Source organism: Vipera berus (assembly GCF_964194415.1).
Source record: "Vipera berus genome assembly, chromosome: 6".
Lineage (NCBI taxonomy): Eukaryota > Metazoa > Chordata > Lepidosauria > Squamata > Viperidae > Vipera > Vipera berus.
The window spans coordinates 13,972,444-13,991,656 of record NC_138208.1 but is presented as its reverse complement, the minus strand read 5'-3'; the positions used below and the strand labels follow the sequence as shown (position 1 = coordinate 13,991,656).

Here is a 19,213-nt window from a genome sequence, read left to right as displayed (position 1 = left end):
GGTTCCGTCTCCTGACATCATAGTATGACTTGTATAGGATTTTAGACATATGAGGCCCCAATTTTAAAAGTACAAGCTAGCATTATTAAACTGAATCTGAAAGTAAATTGGCAGCCATTATAATCATCAACACATGATTAGAAAAAAATGGCAGGCCCACATAGATCCTGAAGTAGCCTGTTATGGCCCTGCTGGATATGCCCTCTATTGATTGAGAGAGATGGAAACAAAGTCAGGGGCATCTAGGGCAGTGGTGGGATTCAAATATGTGAACAACTGATTCTTTGTGTGGATGCCGCTTCCGGAAGTCCATTCTGGGCCTGGGCAACAAAAAATTAGCTACTGGTTGGTGCAAACTGGCTGAATCCCACCACTGATCTAGGGACAATAATCTTGGCATGAGTTATGCTAGTAGTAGTAGAGCCAATGACTCCATTTTGGCTGACGTTGTCCCAACAGTCCCAGAGGACCCCTTGCTTGCACCTGTCAATAGCCTCTTAGGACTCCGAAGACTTAAGCAGAGGGGTCTTATGAAAATTAATTAAGAGAGAGCAGAAGTCCATAAATAACACAGGTTGCCAAGAAATGAGTCTGCAGAAGAGCCAACGTTGAGGAGGAAATTGTCACAGCTGCGTACTGGGTGGAGGTTCAGTGTGGCTGATAAATTGGCCTTCCTTCCGAGGACCACACATTGAGAACAACTTTTCAAGCCTCAGCTCTGTCATGTTTTTCCTGCTGTACCATGCTTAGAACTTTCATTGTGTCTCCTGTCTATTCAATATGGATTTGTGGGTTCAAAAAATCATGGAGTTGTAAGGGACTTTGGAGGTCTTCTAGTTCAACCTCTTGCTCAAGGCAGGATTCCCTATATCATCCTAGACAAATGATTCTCCAATCTTTTTCTTAAAACCTCCAGCAATGGAGCACCCACAATTCTGGGAGGCAAGCTGTTCCACTAATTAATTGTTCCCATTGTCAGAAAATTCCTCCTTATTTCTAGCTAGGATCTCCCTCTGACGAGCTTCCACCCATTCCTTCTTGTCCTGCCCTTGGGTGCTTTGGAAAATAATTTGCTGTCCTCTTTCCTGTGATAGCCCTTCAAGTATTGGAAGATTGCTATTATCTCTCCCCAAATCTTCTCTTCATTAGGCTAAACATACCTAGTTCTCTTAGATGTTCATCATATGATTTAGCCCTCAGATCTCTTATCATCTTTGTTGCTCTTCTCTGCACTCTTTTCTAGGGCCTCAGCATCTTTTTTTTTTTTTTGCTTCAGGGTAACCAGAACTGGATGCAGTATTACAAACGTTGTCTCACTAGTGCAGACCAGAGTGATACTATCACTTCTAATGATCTTGCTATCCCTCAGTTGATGCAGCCTAAAACTGTGTTGGCTTTTTTGGCAACTGCAGCACACTGCTGACTCATACTTAAGTAGTGATCCACCAGGATACCTGTATCCTTCTCAAAGTGACTACTGGTGAGACAAGTGCCTCCTATTCTTTACCTACAGTATGCATTTAGTATTTCCTGCCTAAGTGCAGGACCTTATTTTTCTCACTACTGATCTGCATCGTTACCCAATGTGCAAGTCTGTCAAGATCCTTTGGAAAAAATTGCCAAAATGTTGGTGATTGGTGATGTTTGCAAATTTGATGAGTTCCTCTTTAATCTTATCTAGGTCTTTTATGAAGATGTTGAAGAGCACCAGGCCCAAGACAAAACCTTGATGTATCCCACTGCATGCTTCCCTGAATGTAGCTGTAGCTCCATTGAGGACTACACACTGAGTGCAGTTGGTTAAAAGGTAAAGGTACCCCTGCACATGCATGCTAGTCATTTCCGACTCTAGGGGCTGGTGCTCATCTCCGTTTCAAAGCTGAAGAGCCAGCGCTTGTCCAAGGACGTCTCTGTGGTCATGTGGCCGGCATGACTAGACGCCAAAGGCGCACAGAACGCTGTTACCTTCCCACTGTAGTGGTCCCTATTTTTCTACTTGCATTTTTACATGCTTTCGAACTGCTAGGTGGGCAGAAGCTGGGACGAGTAACAGGTGCTCACTCTGTTACGTGGCACTCGGGATTCGACCCGCCAAACTGTTGACCCTCTGATCGACAAGCTCAGCGTCCTAACTACAAATCCATCTGGTGGTGGTATTGCATTCCACACTGCTTTATCTTATCAAGAATAGGTTATGGTCTACTTTGTCAAATGCCTAACTGAAGTATACTATATCCACAACATTTCCTTCATCTACTAATTTAGTCATTTTATAAAAAAAAGCAATAAGGTTTGTCTGGCATGATCTGTTTTTAACAAACTCATGCTGGTTTCTAATAATCACATTGTTCATTTGTAGATAGCAATAGCACTTATATACCGCTTCACAGTGCTTTACAGCCCTCTCTAAAAAGTTTACAGAGTCAGAATATTGCCCCCAACAATCTGGGTCCTCATTTTACCAACCTTGGAAGGATGGAAGGCTGAGTCAACCTTGAGCCAGTGAGAATCGAACTGCCAAACTGCAGGCAGCAGCCAGCAGTCAGTGAAAGTAGCCTGCAGTACTGCATTCTAATCACTGCACCACCACAGCTCATAGTCCACTGCTTGGTGATCTTTTCCAGGATTTTCCCAGGTACTGATGTCAAGCTGATTGGTCTGCAGTTTCCTGGATCCACTTTTTTTTTTACTGCTTTTGAAGACAGGAACCACATCGGCTCTTTTCCAGGTTTCTGGCAGTTTCTTTGTGCTTCAGGAGCTCTGCAAGATTTCAGGAGTTCTGAGATCACATCTGCCAGCTCCTTCAATACCCTGGGATATAAACCATCTGGTCCGAAATTTGAACTCATCCAAAGCATATAAGTGTCCTCTTATCAATTCTTTGTCTATTTTGATCTGCATTCCTGTTCTGTCTCCTACAGTGCTGCTTTTGATAGATTAGGCTATTTTTTATTTTTGCTTAAAAACAGATACAAAGAAGGCATTAAGCAGTTCTGCTTTCTCCCTGTTGCCTGTTACCTTCTTGTTCTCTTCTCTCATTAGTGGTCTGAATGTTTCCTTGATTTTCTTCTTGTTCCTTACATTGAAAGAAACATTTTTTGTTGTTATTTTTGGCCTTCTCTGTGGGCGCTCCGGCTTTGTGGAATCAGCTGCCGGTTGAGCTCCGGATGGCACCGGATCTCCGCTCCTTCCGGCGCGGGTTAAAGACCCATTTATTTGAACAAGCTGGCCTGGCCTGATGGGGAATTACTTAGGGTTTTAATATTTATATATATTTTTATTGTTTTTATTGTGGGCAATAATTTAATTCTTTTTTAACTTTTGTACTTTTGTAGTTTTAAGATATGCCCTGTTCACCGCCCTGAGTCCTTAGGGAGAAGGGCGGTATAAAAATTTAATTAAATAAATAAATAAATAAATAAATTTGTTGCAAGTCTTAGTTCATTCTGAGCCTTAATCTTCCTGACTCCATCTTTGCAGATTTGGGCTATTTGCTTGTATTCTGCTTTACTTATATGCCCCTCTTTTCATTTTTATACTTATCCTTTTGGTCCCTTAGTTTGTCAGAGAGCTTTTAGTGCAGCCATGCTTGTTGCATCTGGAGTCTCTTGTTTTTTTCTCTGTGGTATTGTTATTGTTGTGTCTTTACTATATCTGTCATGGCTGTCATTCTGTTGAGCTATGCATCACAAGCTGACAGCCTGACATCAGTAAGGGGCGGAGGAGCAGTGGGGGAAAGGATTCAGGGAAGGAACCAGGATGAATTGAAACCAATCAGCCGTCTCAAGGTCATAATAAAAGAATGTGGAGCCGGTGAGCGCATGAAGACAGGGACCATTTCCCAAACAATTTGTTAACACCTAACTGGAGATTGACTGATGATGATGATGATGATAACTTTATTGTCACTTTGAATGTACACCAATCGGCATACATCAAAATGAAATTTCGTTGCATACAGCTCTCAAAGGGTCACCACCTCCGATATATACTCCTTGTTCGTGGCCCACTCAAATTTCACATTGTCCATTTTAGTCTCTAGGGAGTGAACGATGGCAAACAGGACAGATGGAAATGGGGCTCCATGTGGATTAGCCCTCAAGTTAGCCCTTATTATCCCTCCCAAAACTATTCACCTTCAAGAGCCAATGCAGCCACAGCCATTCCAGGCGCCGCCATCTTAGAACTAGATAACCAGGGGGTTGGCTGGGAACAAGGGAAAATTAGCTTTATCTTTTGCGCACAAAAATCTCAGATCCAGTTTTGCCTCTTTTCTTTTGTAACCACTTGGGCTTTAGTAAAGTATACTTCTGGATAATCACGGGCCAGGAGTCTTTCTTTCCAACTGACCAAAATGGGATGGTTGACAATATTATTTATCAGAATCCTAGTGTTGACCTGTGCAAGTCTGCAATTACATTTATAATTGGCAACTTGTTTAAAAGGACTCTTTTCTTATAAAATAGTTTGCAGTTCGCTTGACTGCAGCAGGCATCTGGCTTATTATCTTGTTGGCTTGCTGCCAGCAATGCTGACACAGAAAATGTATGGGAAAATCTGACATTATGGCCAGATTTGTCTTCTCCTGTAAAAGGAAAACTGGAACATCATCTGAAATTGGGCAAAGGCCCTCCTTGTCATATGTATCTGATATTCAAGGAGCGTGGTAAGGTCTAGAAGCATCTTCAAATTGTCCAACTAATATTACTTTAGAGGGAATGTCATCCTTTTTCTGAAGAGTCGGTCTACATAACTGAATTAGGGAACACTTTTTAGGACCAGATGTCACTATTTTGAGAACATTTCAGGGTTATGACAATCTTCTTGTGATCAGTTGTAAAAAGAAGAAGGCTAACTGTAGCCTACCCCAAAATAGGATGAAACAAGAGACCTGAGAAATCTTGAGGGCCAATATCCTAGTGGAGAATAATGTTCCACTTCCTCACCACCAGAATTTTGGAGCTATATGTAATTTATAGCAGAGCTTTCCCAAGTCATTCATTACTCAGATGCATCCCACGTTGTATGGTAATGAACATCATTGGTGCATGCAATAGAAGCAATTAGGATTCTATCCCTTTCTCCAGTTTCAAAGAAAGCTATTGACCAATGCTCTCAGCGCAACTTCCTTTTCCAAATCTAGCCTGGATTAAGAAATACATTTCATTCAATAAAGCCCAGAGTTCAAGCCCCTTACAAAAGCTCTCAGACAAAAAAAAGGGAATATCCCCATCACTTCAGAGTAGGCAGGTTTATTGCAATGGGAAAAGGCTTAGGTTACATTATCTTGGAAACTGGATATGTTGGCATTGGTGAGTATATTAAGTCAAGGTCTCCCCATTGCCTTTGATCCTTTCTTGCTGAATCTTGGTTTAATGGAGAGTCTCTGTTTATTTAAAACCAAAAAAAGTCCATCTATTCTTGCTCTGTGATATTTGGGGAAATGTCCGTTTTCATTCCCAAGGTTAGAAAATTCCATCACAATAAGGCAGAATTGCCACTTCTTATTCTACGACATTCTTTAGAAAAAAAAACCTTGTTGGGCAACAATTAATCCTTATCTAGCACGGAAAGTACTTTCCCCCCCCCCTAAAGATATTTTTATCCATAGGTAGTTCTGTTGCAGCAAGTTTTGCAGAATCCCCAAGGAAACATTTGGCTCTTTACCATGTAACTGGTTTGCTTTTGCAGCTTTTGGACTGATGGACAAGATTACCCCAAAAATATCCAAATCCAGCTATTGAACCAGATCAAATGGAACCAACAGGAATACTATCTGCTTTCAAGGTCTACTTGAGAAATGAAGGTCTGTTATCAATGAAATAATTTTGCATATTCCATCACACAGGTTGCTGAGAAAAATTCCTCTTTGGAATATAGCAGTCTCTGACAGTTTGCAGTAATGCTACTGCTGCCATCGCTTCCACAGAATCGACCTTAAAATAGATTCTTGCTCATTTTCAATTTGATTTGACATTCCTATGTCTATTTTGTTGTCCTCGTCTATTCAGGAAATAAAGTAACCTTGACTTTGCACAAGAAGAGGGATAAGTAATTACCTGGGCCATAAGGCATTTGGGGTTTTGATATCAGTGGATTGTTCCTATTAGATTTGTTTGTTTTCAGGGATGGATCATTCTAACAGTACCAGAATCTTAGCAAAGCTAAACCTATTTGTAGTAACCTGATGCCACCTCTGTCCCAATAGTTCTAACAGTATTATTATCTAATCTGAAAGGACATTTCTACCCATAGACCACTTTCATTCCAGTAAACCAAGATAAGAAGCATGCCATATCATTTGTGTGGAGCCATATATTCATGCTGATAAGATTTGTTGGCTTTGAGGACAACCGTAAATTTGACCTGAACATTTGCAGGAATTCAGTATAATCTAGATCAGGGGTCTTCAAGCTTGGCCCTTTTATGACTTGTGGACTTCAACTCCCAGAATTCCTCAGCCAGGAATGCTAGCTGAGGAATTCTGGGAGTTGAAGTCCACAAGTCATAAAAGGGCCAAGCTTGAAGACCCCTGATCTAGAAGAACAACTGAAACTACTGGACAGAGGTGAAATGGTGTCTTAGGAGATTCCAATTTCTCCTCTTCCTAGCTAAAGACTTCCTCAAGGAAGTCTTAGCTCCAGGTGGACATTTAATTTTCTCAGCAACAATATGAAAGTGGTTCAGCCGTGTTCTCTTCCTGATTGTATTTTTAATTTCTAAATCTAGCCCTGGGACTTTCTTGTGTTTTCCCATCAAATTTTGACCAAGTGTGACCTTGTTTGGTTTTTCATTTAAATCAACCAAAAGTTGTTTAAGTGATGCTACAAGCTGTGAACCGAAGCTAGGAAAAGCAGGTTTGCTGCATTTTTTTCCCAGCCCTTCTATGAAAACCCAAAGAAGTGAGCCTTGAGTTGCAGCAGATTTTACCAGAGACAGAGTAATACGAAACATGGTAGGAGTCCAGAATGCAGATAGAACAGATAAAATATTCTTTTCATAGCTACTCTGTTTTTATGGATAGAAAGACGAATCAACATTCTAAAACCGTATATGGATGATATTCCTTGAGTTACTGATCTGACCTATTCACAAAGTATCATGTCTCTTCTATGTACTGTATGTGCACCATTTCTTAAGATTATGACTAAAAGGGATAATTAAAGTAAATAATTATAATGAAATATGGGAGGATTTTATAAAAAACAATCTTGGTGGAAGGCAAAGGGAATAAACCTACTCAAGAATATATGCTGTTTTGGAGGGGATAAGGGCACAACTGAAATATATTGTATATTGTTAGCTGTTATATGAGAAGAAATGTAGGTAATAAAATGGTCTCCAGGGGGTGGGTACACTGTAATATTTGTATTTCTTATACTGGTTTTTTTTTATTTAGACTTATATGTATTATGTCTTATTTGTATTCAAATACAAATAATATTCTTATTATTTGTATTTGAATACAATTTAACAAAAGGATTATGACTAAATTACATATTTTCTGTATACAGAAATGGCCATTGATTCAGATATATCAGATACAGGCTCACAGGCAAATAGGAGAGTAAAGGAGCTGCATCCCTTGGACTCCCTCTAAATGTGGGCAAACAGGGGTCCCATTCAGAAATAGCGGGGGAGGGTAGAGACCATGTAGTAAAGTTTTCAACTGTGAGGTGCTGCAAGAATTCTCATCTTTCCTATTTAACAGCCTCCCTCTCTTTCTCAGACACACCGACGGCAGTTGGGTCGGACGACTCAGAGGAGGAGGGGGGTGTTGAAGAGCTTGCTGAGGGGGTTGGAGAGCTTTCTGATGAGAGCCCTCAGCCAGGCCCCTCCCACCTGGTCACGACGCAGACCCAGCTGTGTGAGCCTGACAGCGTGGATGAAAATGACCCACAGCTGGCCCTGTTCAAGGATGCCCGACGCAGGAGGCAGTCAATCAGGAGTAAACAGAGGAAGGCAATGGGGCACCTCGGAAGGAGGCAGAGAGAAGCCACGCCCTGAACTGTATAAAAGGGGAATGCGTGGGAGGGCTGGTTTGCTGAAGGCAACCGCTTGAATAGCTCCTGTTTCATGGTTCGTGTCTTGTTCTGTTTGCTTTTGTATCCATAAATTTGGCAGGCTTAGTTCCAGCCTCTTGCCTTCTTGTAAAAGGGGTTGTCCCTGCCTTATCTGCAGAGCCGGTAGCAGGCTGGTACAGAACAGACACATGTATACACACATACATACAGAATGTATGTGTATGTATATGAGTACACACACACACACACACACCCCTTAGGGGGGTGTCATTTACCAGTGTATGGTCAAGTGCCATCAATACGCTAATGAAATATGCTTGTATATCACAACCTCAGGGTGAACAAGCTGAAGTCCTGCTCAGTGCCTACTAAAGTGTGGAGACAACCTCAGGGCGAACAAGTTGAAGTCCTGCTCAGTGCCTACTAAAGTGTGGAGACTAGAGACTACCGAAGTGTGGTTGTGAAAGAATAGGCATAGACCTAATTCCAGCAAGCTGGAGTGGTATGGAAGCTTTCCATACACTGGAAATATAACATCTTTGATTCTCAATAAGAATGCACAACTGGTCTGTAAACAGTAAACAAGCCCTCTTGTATTCTCAGTTCCTGCTTGAGGAATAGTTGGCTCCTTGGTGGAGCAGTGGGCTAATGCCTCCTTAAGTAACACCAGCTGCCTGCAATTAGTGCAGGTTCGAGTCCCACCAGGCTCAAGGTTGACTCAGCCTTCCATCCTTCCGAGGTAGGTAAAATGAGGACCCAGATTGTTGGGGGCAATAAGCTGACTTTGTAATAATGCCGCTTGGGGGGGTTGAAAGCCCTAACAAGCAGGCATATACATAGAATGAAGGCTACTGCTAAGCTTGTAAGCCGCCCTGAGTCTTCGGAGAAGGGCGGGATATAAATGGAATTAAAATAAATAAAATAAATAAGAGGATTTTGCATGATTACCTTTTACACATCAGTTACAATACTCCCTGGCCTGGGAGACTAGCCTACGTCACTCACTAATGACTTGGTTACCTCTCGCCCGGACTTCTGCGATGTGTTTTACGTGTGATTGCTTGAAGACCATTTGAAGAAACTCAGTGGGGCAGTCCCATGTCTTTATTATGAGAGCTACATGGCTACCAGTTAGTTTGGGGGATGAATTCAAGGTGCTGCTTATCACTTTTTTAAAAAAACATGTGGTATTGAATTTGGTTATCTTTGGGAAATTGTCAACTTCTCCTGGTTTCTGCCCCTCCATTGAGGACTTTAAGAGAATGTCATATGCAGGGAGCCCAGAGATAAGACTTTTCATTCCCCACCTTCTTTCTTTGGAATGACATTCTTGCTCACCCACTCCCCTGCTGAAGTTGGATAGGCTCCTTTCTGATTAACCATCTGGAAAATGATTGAGACCTGGCTGTTCCCAAAGGCTTGGAGTGGGGAATTTAGGGATGAGATAGGCCTCTTGCTTTAGTACAGTATGTTTATTGCAATTGCAATTTGGGGTTTTTTGTTTCTAATTTCTGTTGTTTTTAACACTTTTACTGGACGGAGTTTTGTAAGCATCTCTAGGCTAGAGTGCCCTAGCGAATAAGTAAATAAATGAATATTTACTGTATATACTAATAAGAAAGCACTGTAAATAAAGTCCCAAACCATATTTCACTTGTAAATAACTCATTGTTCAAAGCAAGGAAAGCTGCATAATAAATAAATTTTCTCTTGCGTACTTGTTTGTACTTTGCAATGGCTCCCACTGCATTCACAACACAGGTATGGGAGGATCTAAGCTGCAGCAAGGTAATTTGCAGTGGCTGGTTCTCTTTTCCAGATAAGGAGAAACTGATCTCTCATTGCTATCACTCTCCCCTTTACCTGGGTCAATGTGTACCTTGAACCAAACAAGCTTCTGCAAAGAGTTAACACAGTTCAGATTACATTAGGGGTCTTCAAACTTGGCCCTTTTATGACTTGTGGACTTCAACTCCCAGAATTCTTCAGGCAGGAATGCTGGCTGAGGAATTCTGGGAGTTGAAGTCCACAAGCCATAAAAGGGCCAGGTTTGAAGACCCCTGGATTATATGCAACCCCCTCACTACAGCTGCTGACAAGGGGACTCTTTAAGTCATCATGTCATCTTTCCCATGTAAGGATCCGTGAAGAGCTGAGGTAGAACTTCTGCCAATGAAAAAACAGACTGCCCTCAGCTCTACAGAGTTCCAAATGGAAAGGCTTCATTTTGTGAGTGATTTCATATGCATTGAGGCTGAGGTACAAATGAAAAGGTATGAGAATCACAAATTCTGAAATTGTGCATATACTGCATGTGGTAGCGGCCTTGCACTAAAATACAGAACGACCACCAGTTGGGAACAAAGTATTAAACAGAAGGAAAATCAAGCAAGAAACCAATTTCATCATTTCCTCACAAATATTTTGTGTTTATGTAGCACACAAAGCCTTCTAAAATTTGTTTAGCCTCAGTTAACAATACTCAGTGCTTTAATGTAGGAGAAAAAACTTGGTTGAGCTGTTGAGTAATATAGAGACAACAAATATCAGGAACAGAAGAATACATCTGGGGTTCTTATGACCCACATGTTGCAACCAGCTGTCCAAAGAGACGAAAACAAAGCTAAACATCCAGAATAGAAGAAAAGGAAGCACTGCTTTCTTTAATCAGAGCAGTGATTGTGCAATCTTAAATCAATTAATGCTACAACTTGTTGACATTTCACATCTGGCAGTTTCTGAAATGATTTTTTTCACAAGTGTAAATCTAATTTTTCTTGATGTTTGGGGAATGATTGAACTGGGTTTTTTTAAAGAGTGGAGAAAAGCAAAAAAAAGGGGGGGGTTGTGACCTACTTGAAAAATATTGTCTTCCTTTCTTGGTAAAATGTATTATCCAGTTATTCATCATGAACCATGTTTCATTTTTCATGAAACATTTTTTTATGGTTAAATTTGAAAACATTTCTAAAATCTACTACCATGGCAAAGAAAGTTCTTATGTTTGAAGATTTTTCCAAAGTAGCTCTTCCTAGGAAGGCTGACTAACTAGATCTTTCTATGGATGAATAATATCTTTTTCAGATCTTGTGTGCTTCACCAACTAAGGTCACCTCCAGGCAGGGCTTTTTTTGTCATAGAACACCCAGAACGGAGTTCCGGCACCTTTTTTGGATGGAACCTTGTAGGGTAGGCAAGGCGGGTTGTATGACATGTGTGAGTTCCGGCACCTTTTTTTTTTTTACAAAAGAAGCACTGCCTCCAGGCATTCAGACTTTTGACCCCAGAATCTGATTCAAGAGCTCAGGATGCTGAAGTCAACACATCTTCTGACTTGACTTTTTTGAACCACCTCTCTGTGGGAGCTTCTGCTGTCAAGGCTGTGGCACGGTCCCATCTCTCCACTGATCGATTGACTTCCCTTTCTTTTATTTCCCTCAAGCCTGGCCAAGCCTGATTCATTTTTGTGGTCCCTCGTCCATTCATAATGCGTGGCCCAAATCCATAAATGTCTGGTTGCTTTAAGGGAGCACTCAAGTCTTTACTTCACAAATGATTGTCTACATTTCTGAATAATCAGTAGCGTAGAATTTGTAATTTGTTTGCAATTCAGTTTTGCCAATCTTAAATTAAGTAGGGTCAGGTTCTAGTTTGGATGAAAGGTCTCTTGAGAGTCTAAGGACTGGAGGTTAGGCTGAGATGTCAGAAGAACATTCTGAAAGAAAAAGATGGCCAAACCTCTTCCAAACAGTGGTTGAGAAAATTCTGTGGACACTAATCAGGGCATAATCAGGAATCAAGCCTGACTTGAGGGAGGCTTCACTTAACTTTTTTTTTAAATAATTCTCTGATGGTACTTTTATATTGTACTGGTATGTTTTTGAAGAATAGGATGGAAACACCCATTGGTACTAGTAAGACACACATTTAGAATCTTAGAATCGGAATAGAGCTGGAGGGCACCTTGGAGATCTTCTAGTCCAGCCCCCTGCTCAAGCAGGAGTCCCTATATCTTTTCAGACAAGTGGTTGTCCAGTCTCTTCTTAAAAACCTCGAGTGATGAAGCACCCACAACGTCTGAAGGTGAGCTATTCCAAGCTGTTAGGAAATTTATCCTTAGTTCTAGGATGCTTCTCTCCTTCGTTAGTTTCCATCCATTGGTTCTTGTCTTGCCTTCTGGTGCTTTGGAAAAGAGTTTGCCCTCCTCATCTTTGCGCCAGCCCCTCAAATACTGGAACGCTCCTATCATATCTTCCCTAGTCCTTCTTGTCATGAGACTAGACATACCCAGTTCTTGCAACTCTTCTTCATATTGCTTCCAGTTGTCTTCCGGGTGAGGTTCAAGGTGTTAGTAATGACCTACAAAGCCCTACATGGCATGGGTCCGGAATACCTTGGGGAGCACCTGCGGCCGGTGTCAACTTCCCTCCGCCCAGTACGCTCCCACAGAGAGGGCCTCCTCAGGGTGCCACCGGTCAAAGAATGCCGACTGGTGGCCCCCAGGGGGAGGGCATTCTCTGTGGGCGCACCGGATTTATGGAACCATCTTCCGGTCGAGCTCCGGACGGCGCCTGATCTCCGCTCCTTCCGGCGCGATCTTAAAACCCACCTTTTTGAACAAGCCGGCCTGACCTGATGGGATGGGGTCGGGTTTTATAAATTGGCCTTAACTTTTAATCTGTACTAATTTATTACGGGCATCACTGTTTAATTACTTTTTAATAATTTTTAATTTTTGTATCTTGTTTTTATTATGTATTGCCCTGTTCACCGCCCTGAGTTCTTCGGGAGAAGGGCGGTATACAAATTAAATAAATAAATAAATAAATAAATAAATATTCTTTAGCCTCCCGCATCCTAATCATCTTTGTTGCTCTTCTCTGTACTCTTTCCAGAATCTCAACATCTTTTTATATTGTGACCGAAACTACATGCAGTATTTCAAGTGTGTCCATACTAAGGCTTTGTAAAGCAGTGCTAATATTTCATGTGATCTTGATTGTAGTCCACTATTAAGGCAACCTGAGATTGCATTGTCTTTTTTGGCTGCTGCCACACACTGTTGGCTCATATTTAGGTGATTGCCCATTTGGAGTCCGAGATCCCTCTCACAGTTGCTGGCATTGCACCAAGTTTGACCTAGTCTATACCTATATGGTTGTCTTTTTTCTTGCCTAAATATAGAACATTACTTTTATCTACACTGAATTTCATTTTGTTAAATAGGTCCAGTGTTCAAGACTGTTGAGATGCTTTTGGATTTTGAGCCTTATCTGCCCAGGAACAGAAAATTTATCTGCTGTGGAACAGAGAATTTATTTCACATTAAGGCCTTGAGGATTCTTCATTTCTCAAAGTTAAATATTAATCCTGTGTTGTCTGAACTGAATATCAAATAATAATCTTCAGAAGGAACTTGTACTGTTTCAAGCAATTACAGTGTTAAAACTGATTATATTTAACCAGATGAGAATCTCACCATAGCTTGAGACCGCCATAATGTCATTTCATATCATATTTGTGAAATTCTTCAATAAAAATGTCAAATAAAAAAATGATTTCCCCCAAGGGCAGACATGGACCATATCCAATATAAATGTATAGCCAAGGAATCTCAACCAAAGAAGGTAAAATAAAACTCATTCCGATTAGAAAGAAAAAAGAAAGAAACTGTAGTGAATAATAAATTAACCTCACCTCCACAAATTTAAATGAAAATGACATTTCTGTTTTTTCTTGTTATAAAGATTATCATTCTGAAGTTGCTTTTGCATCATTACTATGCACGGTCCCTAACAGAAAATTTGTATTGCAGAGTATTATTATTCTACTGAGGTAATGCTTCACAAAAGAATGGATAAAATGTTGGATAATCCGAACCTGCCAAAATATTTGCAGTTTTTACTAATAATATTCCTGGTGTGTGTGTTTTTTTTTAAACCAACATGAATATTTACAATAAGCAGAAACAGCGCAGAAAAGATGAAAAAGGATGCACATTTCTATTTTACTGGTCCTTTTAAAGAACGAGACAGATCTACTACATAGAGAAATCTAAATACTTAAAAAAACTTAAAAATGCTTAAAAAGGAACTTTCTCATTAAAATCTTCTCCTCATGTAAGATTTTATAGCAGGCTAATTTTTAAGTTGATAATTTTGTATGGCTTGCGAATGATGTCCTAAATATCCAAATGACCCTTGGTGGAAAAAAAGTTCCTCACCCTGACCTAAAGCGTTGTTTCACCTAAAGATTCTTCACACCTTCCCTGAACTGAGCCATGAGGGCTACAGTATTTCATTGCAACCCAAATCTGCTGCAATTAATTTGAATTCCTCTATATCAGGGGTTTTCAAACTTGGCCCTTTTATGACTTGTGGACTTCAACTCCCAGAATTCCTCAGCCAGTGTGCCTGGCTGAGGTATTCTGGGAGTTGAAGTCCACAAGTCATAAAAGGGCCAAGTCTGAAGACCCCTGCTCTATTTACTGCCAGACATTTTTATTGCCTTGTCGAAGTTCCCGAATCCGGCAAGTTCCTGTAACTTCCTTTGGTGTTCTTTGACGTTTGCCATGAAGTTCTGATAGTTATTCATTTGAGAGTCATGGTATCCGATTATGAGAAGTTCCCGTCATGCCGCTGAGACTGTCAGGAGACTGAGTACAAAGGAGAGTCATGATTGGTTGGTTAGGAATTCTGCTAGATGGCATTGAGGAATGAAGGTTTTCATTTTTTCTGACTCTCTTCCAAACCTTTTGGGTAAAACAGCTGCAAGTTCTCTGCAGGAGAGGCATGGCTGCTGGATCTGGAACAGGACCTGGGGACATTCTGCATCTGCTGAACCAAGTGGAGCACTGGAGCTGACATATTTCACACCTTGATTTCCAACCTGCCTTGGCACTGGAGGAGCACATCCATTGCAGTATTGTCAGATCTAGCCTGCAGATCCAATGCTGTACTGGTGGGTGGTTTTTTTGCTTGTTTTGTTTGCTTGTTTGCTAGTCTGGTGGAAGGTTATGAGTGAGTTGACTAAATTAAAGTCAAGCACAAAGAATCAGGACCATTCATAAAGATACAGGACCATTCGTAAAGAGTCGTGGTAGTGCAGTGGTTAGAATGCAGTACTGCAGGCTACTTCTGCTGACTGCTGCAGTTCAGCAGTTTGAGTCTCACCAGCTCAAGGTTGACTCAGCCTTCCATCCTTCCAAGGTTGGTAAAATGAGGTCCCAGATTGTTGGGGGCAATATTCTGACTCTGTAAACTGCTTAGAGAGGGCTGTAAAGCACTGTGAAGCGGTATATAATTTTAAGTGCTATTGCTAGTGAAACATGTAAGATTTATTCAAGCCTATGCACAAGAATCTAGTCAAATAACTATATTGACACTAGAAAAGGGCTAACAGAATTCAAAGGGGGCTGGACTTGGATCTGTTGTGGCAATGCAAGGTCTCTAAACTGATGATGCACTTAATTCCAACCCCCCCTAGCACTCCCTGCTCTTCTCCTGTAATCTCAGAGGAAATTTACTTTTTATTACTTTATCAGACATAATTTAATTCACACATGCACACAGATGTGTTTCAGTCAATCAAAATTTACTTAAGGTCCAAGACCAAATCCACTAAAAAGCTAGCATATAATACAATAAAAAGAAATTTTAAACTGGCAAGAAAATCCTAAAGCATTTAGCAGTTAACAGTTAAATAGCACGTGAGAAGAACCAGAACAGTTTCTAACAGCTGTAGCCATTGATGAGAAAATTCTGCAACCTTCTCTGAAATTCCAGAGGGAGGGTAATAAGTTCTTGGCTATAATGGCAATTATCAGTTGGTCAAAATGGTAATTAGAGGTTTTAACAATTGGAAGGATTAAATCTGAGCACATGGGATATACAATGAACATTTTAAGACCACATGAGATACAGATTCTACCTCTAGGTAGGTTGGATCGTAGTTCCAGACCCACAGTTTAATCTGAATGACATCAGCCAGATACTTGAAAAAACTATCCATAGTTTAAAGCCTGGAATAAGATCATGATGATTGCCTTATCAGCGGAATTAGATAGTTTTGTGCTTCCTTGCAGGAATGAATGCTATCTAACAGATAAGAAATTGTATCATATGACTATCAGGTTTCTGCACTATAATGACTCACCAAGACAATTGTGTCCATCTTCAGCCAACATGAAGCCATCGTAACACATACACCTGTAGTTCCCAGGAATATTGATGCATTCATGTACACAGCCTCCATTGTAGAAGTCATTTTCACATTCATCAATGTCTAAAAATAAAGAAAAAAAGAAGGAAAAAAACCATAGTGCCAGGTATATCATACCAAGTTTAACAAAAATCACTGTGGATGAATATTGTAAAATTAATGCTAAAATGCTTTTGTAATGTTTGTTTTATTCTGAATTTTGATATGGCCAATGGTCTAATCAACAACAATAAAGGGAATTAATGCTAAAATGCTATAATTTCATTTATAAGGATACATAAAAAATCATTTAATCTAACCAGAAATGTCATTATTATGTGGGACATCAATAAATGCTTGTTTTGTATTCAAGATCCGATATATTTTGTGAAATTCCCAACGCTCACAGGGCTCTCTGTAGGGTACGCATGAGATCCGTAAAAAAGTAGATGGAGCTTTGATCACACCGCTGTGGCTGCCATTTTGATTTTATTAACCATACCCAGTGGACACTCCTGCACCATTAGCTGTCAAGAACTTACTTGAAGCTTCCTAGACATTCACTACTAGTAAGGAATCTTTATTCTAAACCAGGGGTCTTCAAACTTGGCCCTTTTATGACTTGTGGACTTCAACTCCCTGAATTCCTCAGCCAGCGTGGTTATGGACCAAGTTTATGTTCTTTCCCTGGGTGCCCCCAACGTATCTCCCATAATTATTGTAATCATGGAAAAGTGGGATGGGCACACTTCACTATTGCCATTCAGACTCCTAGTTTGTTGGTCTGTCCCTTTTGGAGTGAAAGGGAAATGTGTTTAAAGGAGATGGGCTACTGACATTCATTATAGTAGGAATGTACTGTATTAAGCACCAGAGCGGCTTGTGAAGTAGGTAGCCAGAACAAATGTCAAGCTTATGGAAAACATGGCTGCTTTCATGGTTAAGAGAAATATGCCCCTTACATGCATGCTCTCACACATTGCAAGGCCCTTCTTTCAGAGGATTTCCAAAGCTGTAATAAATGACACAGAGTCCTAAACATTTTCCACAACCTCCTTGTGAAACTCATTCCCAACACAGACTCCTGTTTCCATCACAAAGTGAAAATCTGAAGTGAAAAGTTATAGAAAGGCTGCTTTGCATGAAGCCTCCAAGTTTAATCCTGGGACTATCCTATTTGGGGAGGGAAAAACTCTAGACCCAAAGTGTGAGGAGTTGCTACCATTAGCACTAAACAAGGTGGACTGAGGTCCAATGTGCAATAAGGTAGCTTCCCATGCTCCTATTTCAGACATGCCCCCCCCTTTTAAAATAAAATCACGGGAAGTTCCTAAATCTTGGGGGGGGGAGTTTCAAGCACACACAGGCAGCCAAACCCTAATGAATTCTTAACACTGCTACAATGTGTAGCTGTCATGTGCTTGAAAAAGGGAAAAAGTATGTGTATCATAATTTGTAAGAGAGAGATGATTTGAACTGTAAATTGGGCATGTCTTAAGGATCCTGGTCTCCTGCCTCTGCAGTAAATGATGCTTTTATGGTAAGGGTCAAAATTATCCGCAAGAAAAATAATGAACAATCTTAAACTACAGTCTAGACGCTCCTATCCTGAACATTGCCTGATGACAGCCTTTCATCCAGCAAGAGCTGAATTTGGCTAGAATGTCTGTTTTTCTTTCATGCCATGCTCCTTTTACAATGGGATCTGGAACTAATTTGAGAAACATAAATTGCAATTGACTTTCATTAATTTATGTTCTTGAACCTCTGTAGAAATGCAGTCATCAGGAAGCCGTCTGCCTGCATAAATCTCAGCTATCCAATTCCAAAACGCTGCACTTGGGGAAATCAGGCAGCAGAGTTTGAGTACTGAAAAAGGCTTGAAATGTAATATTTTGATTGCTGATGTGTCGGTAGTTAGTTACATGGAAATACTTCTTGGGCATCTGAAATGAACAGGTAGACTTGCACAACGTTGAAGAAACACAAATTGAAATAAATGATATGGCACCAAAGAAGCATAGAAGATGAAACTAATAGGCGGTGAATATTAATGGTCAGGTTCCCCTCCAAGGGCCGGCCGTTCATTACCTTGTATATTCACTTCTTCCTGGGCTGCTGGGTTATGTCCCCAGCTGATCACCACTTCCTTTCAGTTGACCTAACCATGGCCCATGGAGACCACGAGGTCCAGTGCATCTCCTGACCACCATGTTTTCTTCATTTCTTCTGCCACCACACCTCTGTTTCACCCATATGGCAGGCAACCTTTTGGTTTCTACCCAGGTCAGATGAAGAATACTTTACTTTTCTTCTCACTCTCACTTTTGATTTAAACAAAGAAAAAGATAAGTTGTAAGGTAGGGATGTTGCTACTTGGTTATGAAGATTTCTTGCAGCTTCATTCTCTAAAGCAGGGGTGTCAAACTGCCGGCCCGCGGGCCAGATGCATCACAACGAAACCACGCCCACCCCATTGCCGGCAATGGGGAAAAAGCTCTTATACATCGCGCGACGTCATGTGACGTCGCGAGTTTGACATGTCTGCTCTAAAGTTTCTAAGAGGATTCTAAGAACAAAAGGAATAGCCTGCTCTCGTTTGCTTTGATAACTGTAGCAGTGGAGCAACAATGGTACCCTAGGATTAAAGAAAAAGAAAATAAATTTAGAAAGGTAACCATGTCTGTGAACATCTGGGAAAATTGAGTATGGTTGGTTATGAATGCATCAGGTGATGCAGTTGCTGTCTATCCACCATTTTTCTATCTTACCAAGAAGTAGGCTGTGGTCAATTTTGTCAAATGCCTTACTGAAATCTAAGTATTCTACTGTATATTCACAGTATTGCCCTGATCCATCAATTTGGTCGCTTTGTCAAAGAATGCAATAAAGTTTGTCTGGCATGATCTTTTTTTGACAAACCCATGTTGGCTTCTAGTAATAGCATTGGTTTATTTCTAAGTGTTTACAGATCACTTGCTTTATTCTCT

At 40.7% G+C, this 19,213-nt stretch overlaps 1 protein-coding gene across 1 annotated transcript in view; it reads right to left on the bottom strand.

Moving 5' to 3' along the window:
- SCUBE1 (signal peptide, CUB domain and EGF like domain containing 1) overlaps positions 1–19,213 on the bottom strand; it is a 234,118-nt gene that overhangs the window by 173,694 nt on the left and 41,211 nt on the right. Inside the window, exon 3 of the mRNA XM_081331381.1 lies at positions 16,179–16,307. Within this exon, the coding sequence (XP_081187507.1) occupies positions 16,179–16,307 (129 nt within the window). The remainder of the gene's footprint in view (positions 1–16,178; positions 16,308–19,213) is intronic.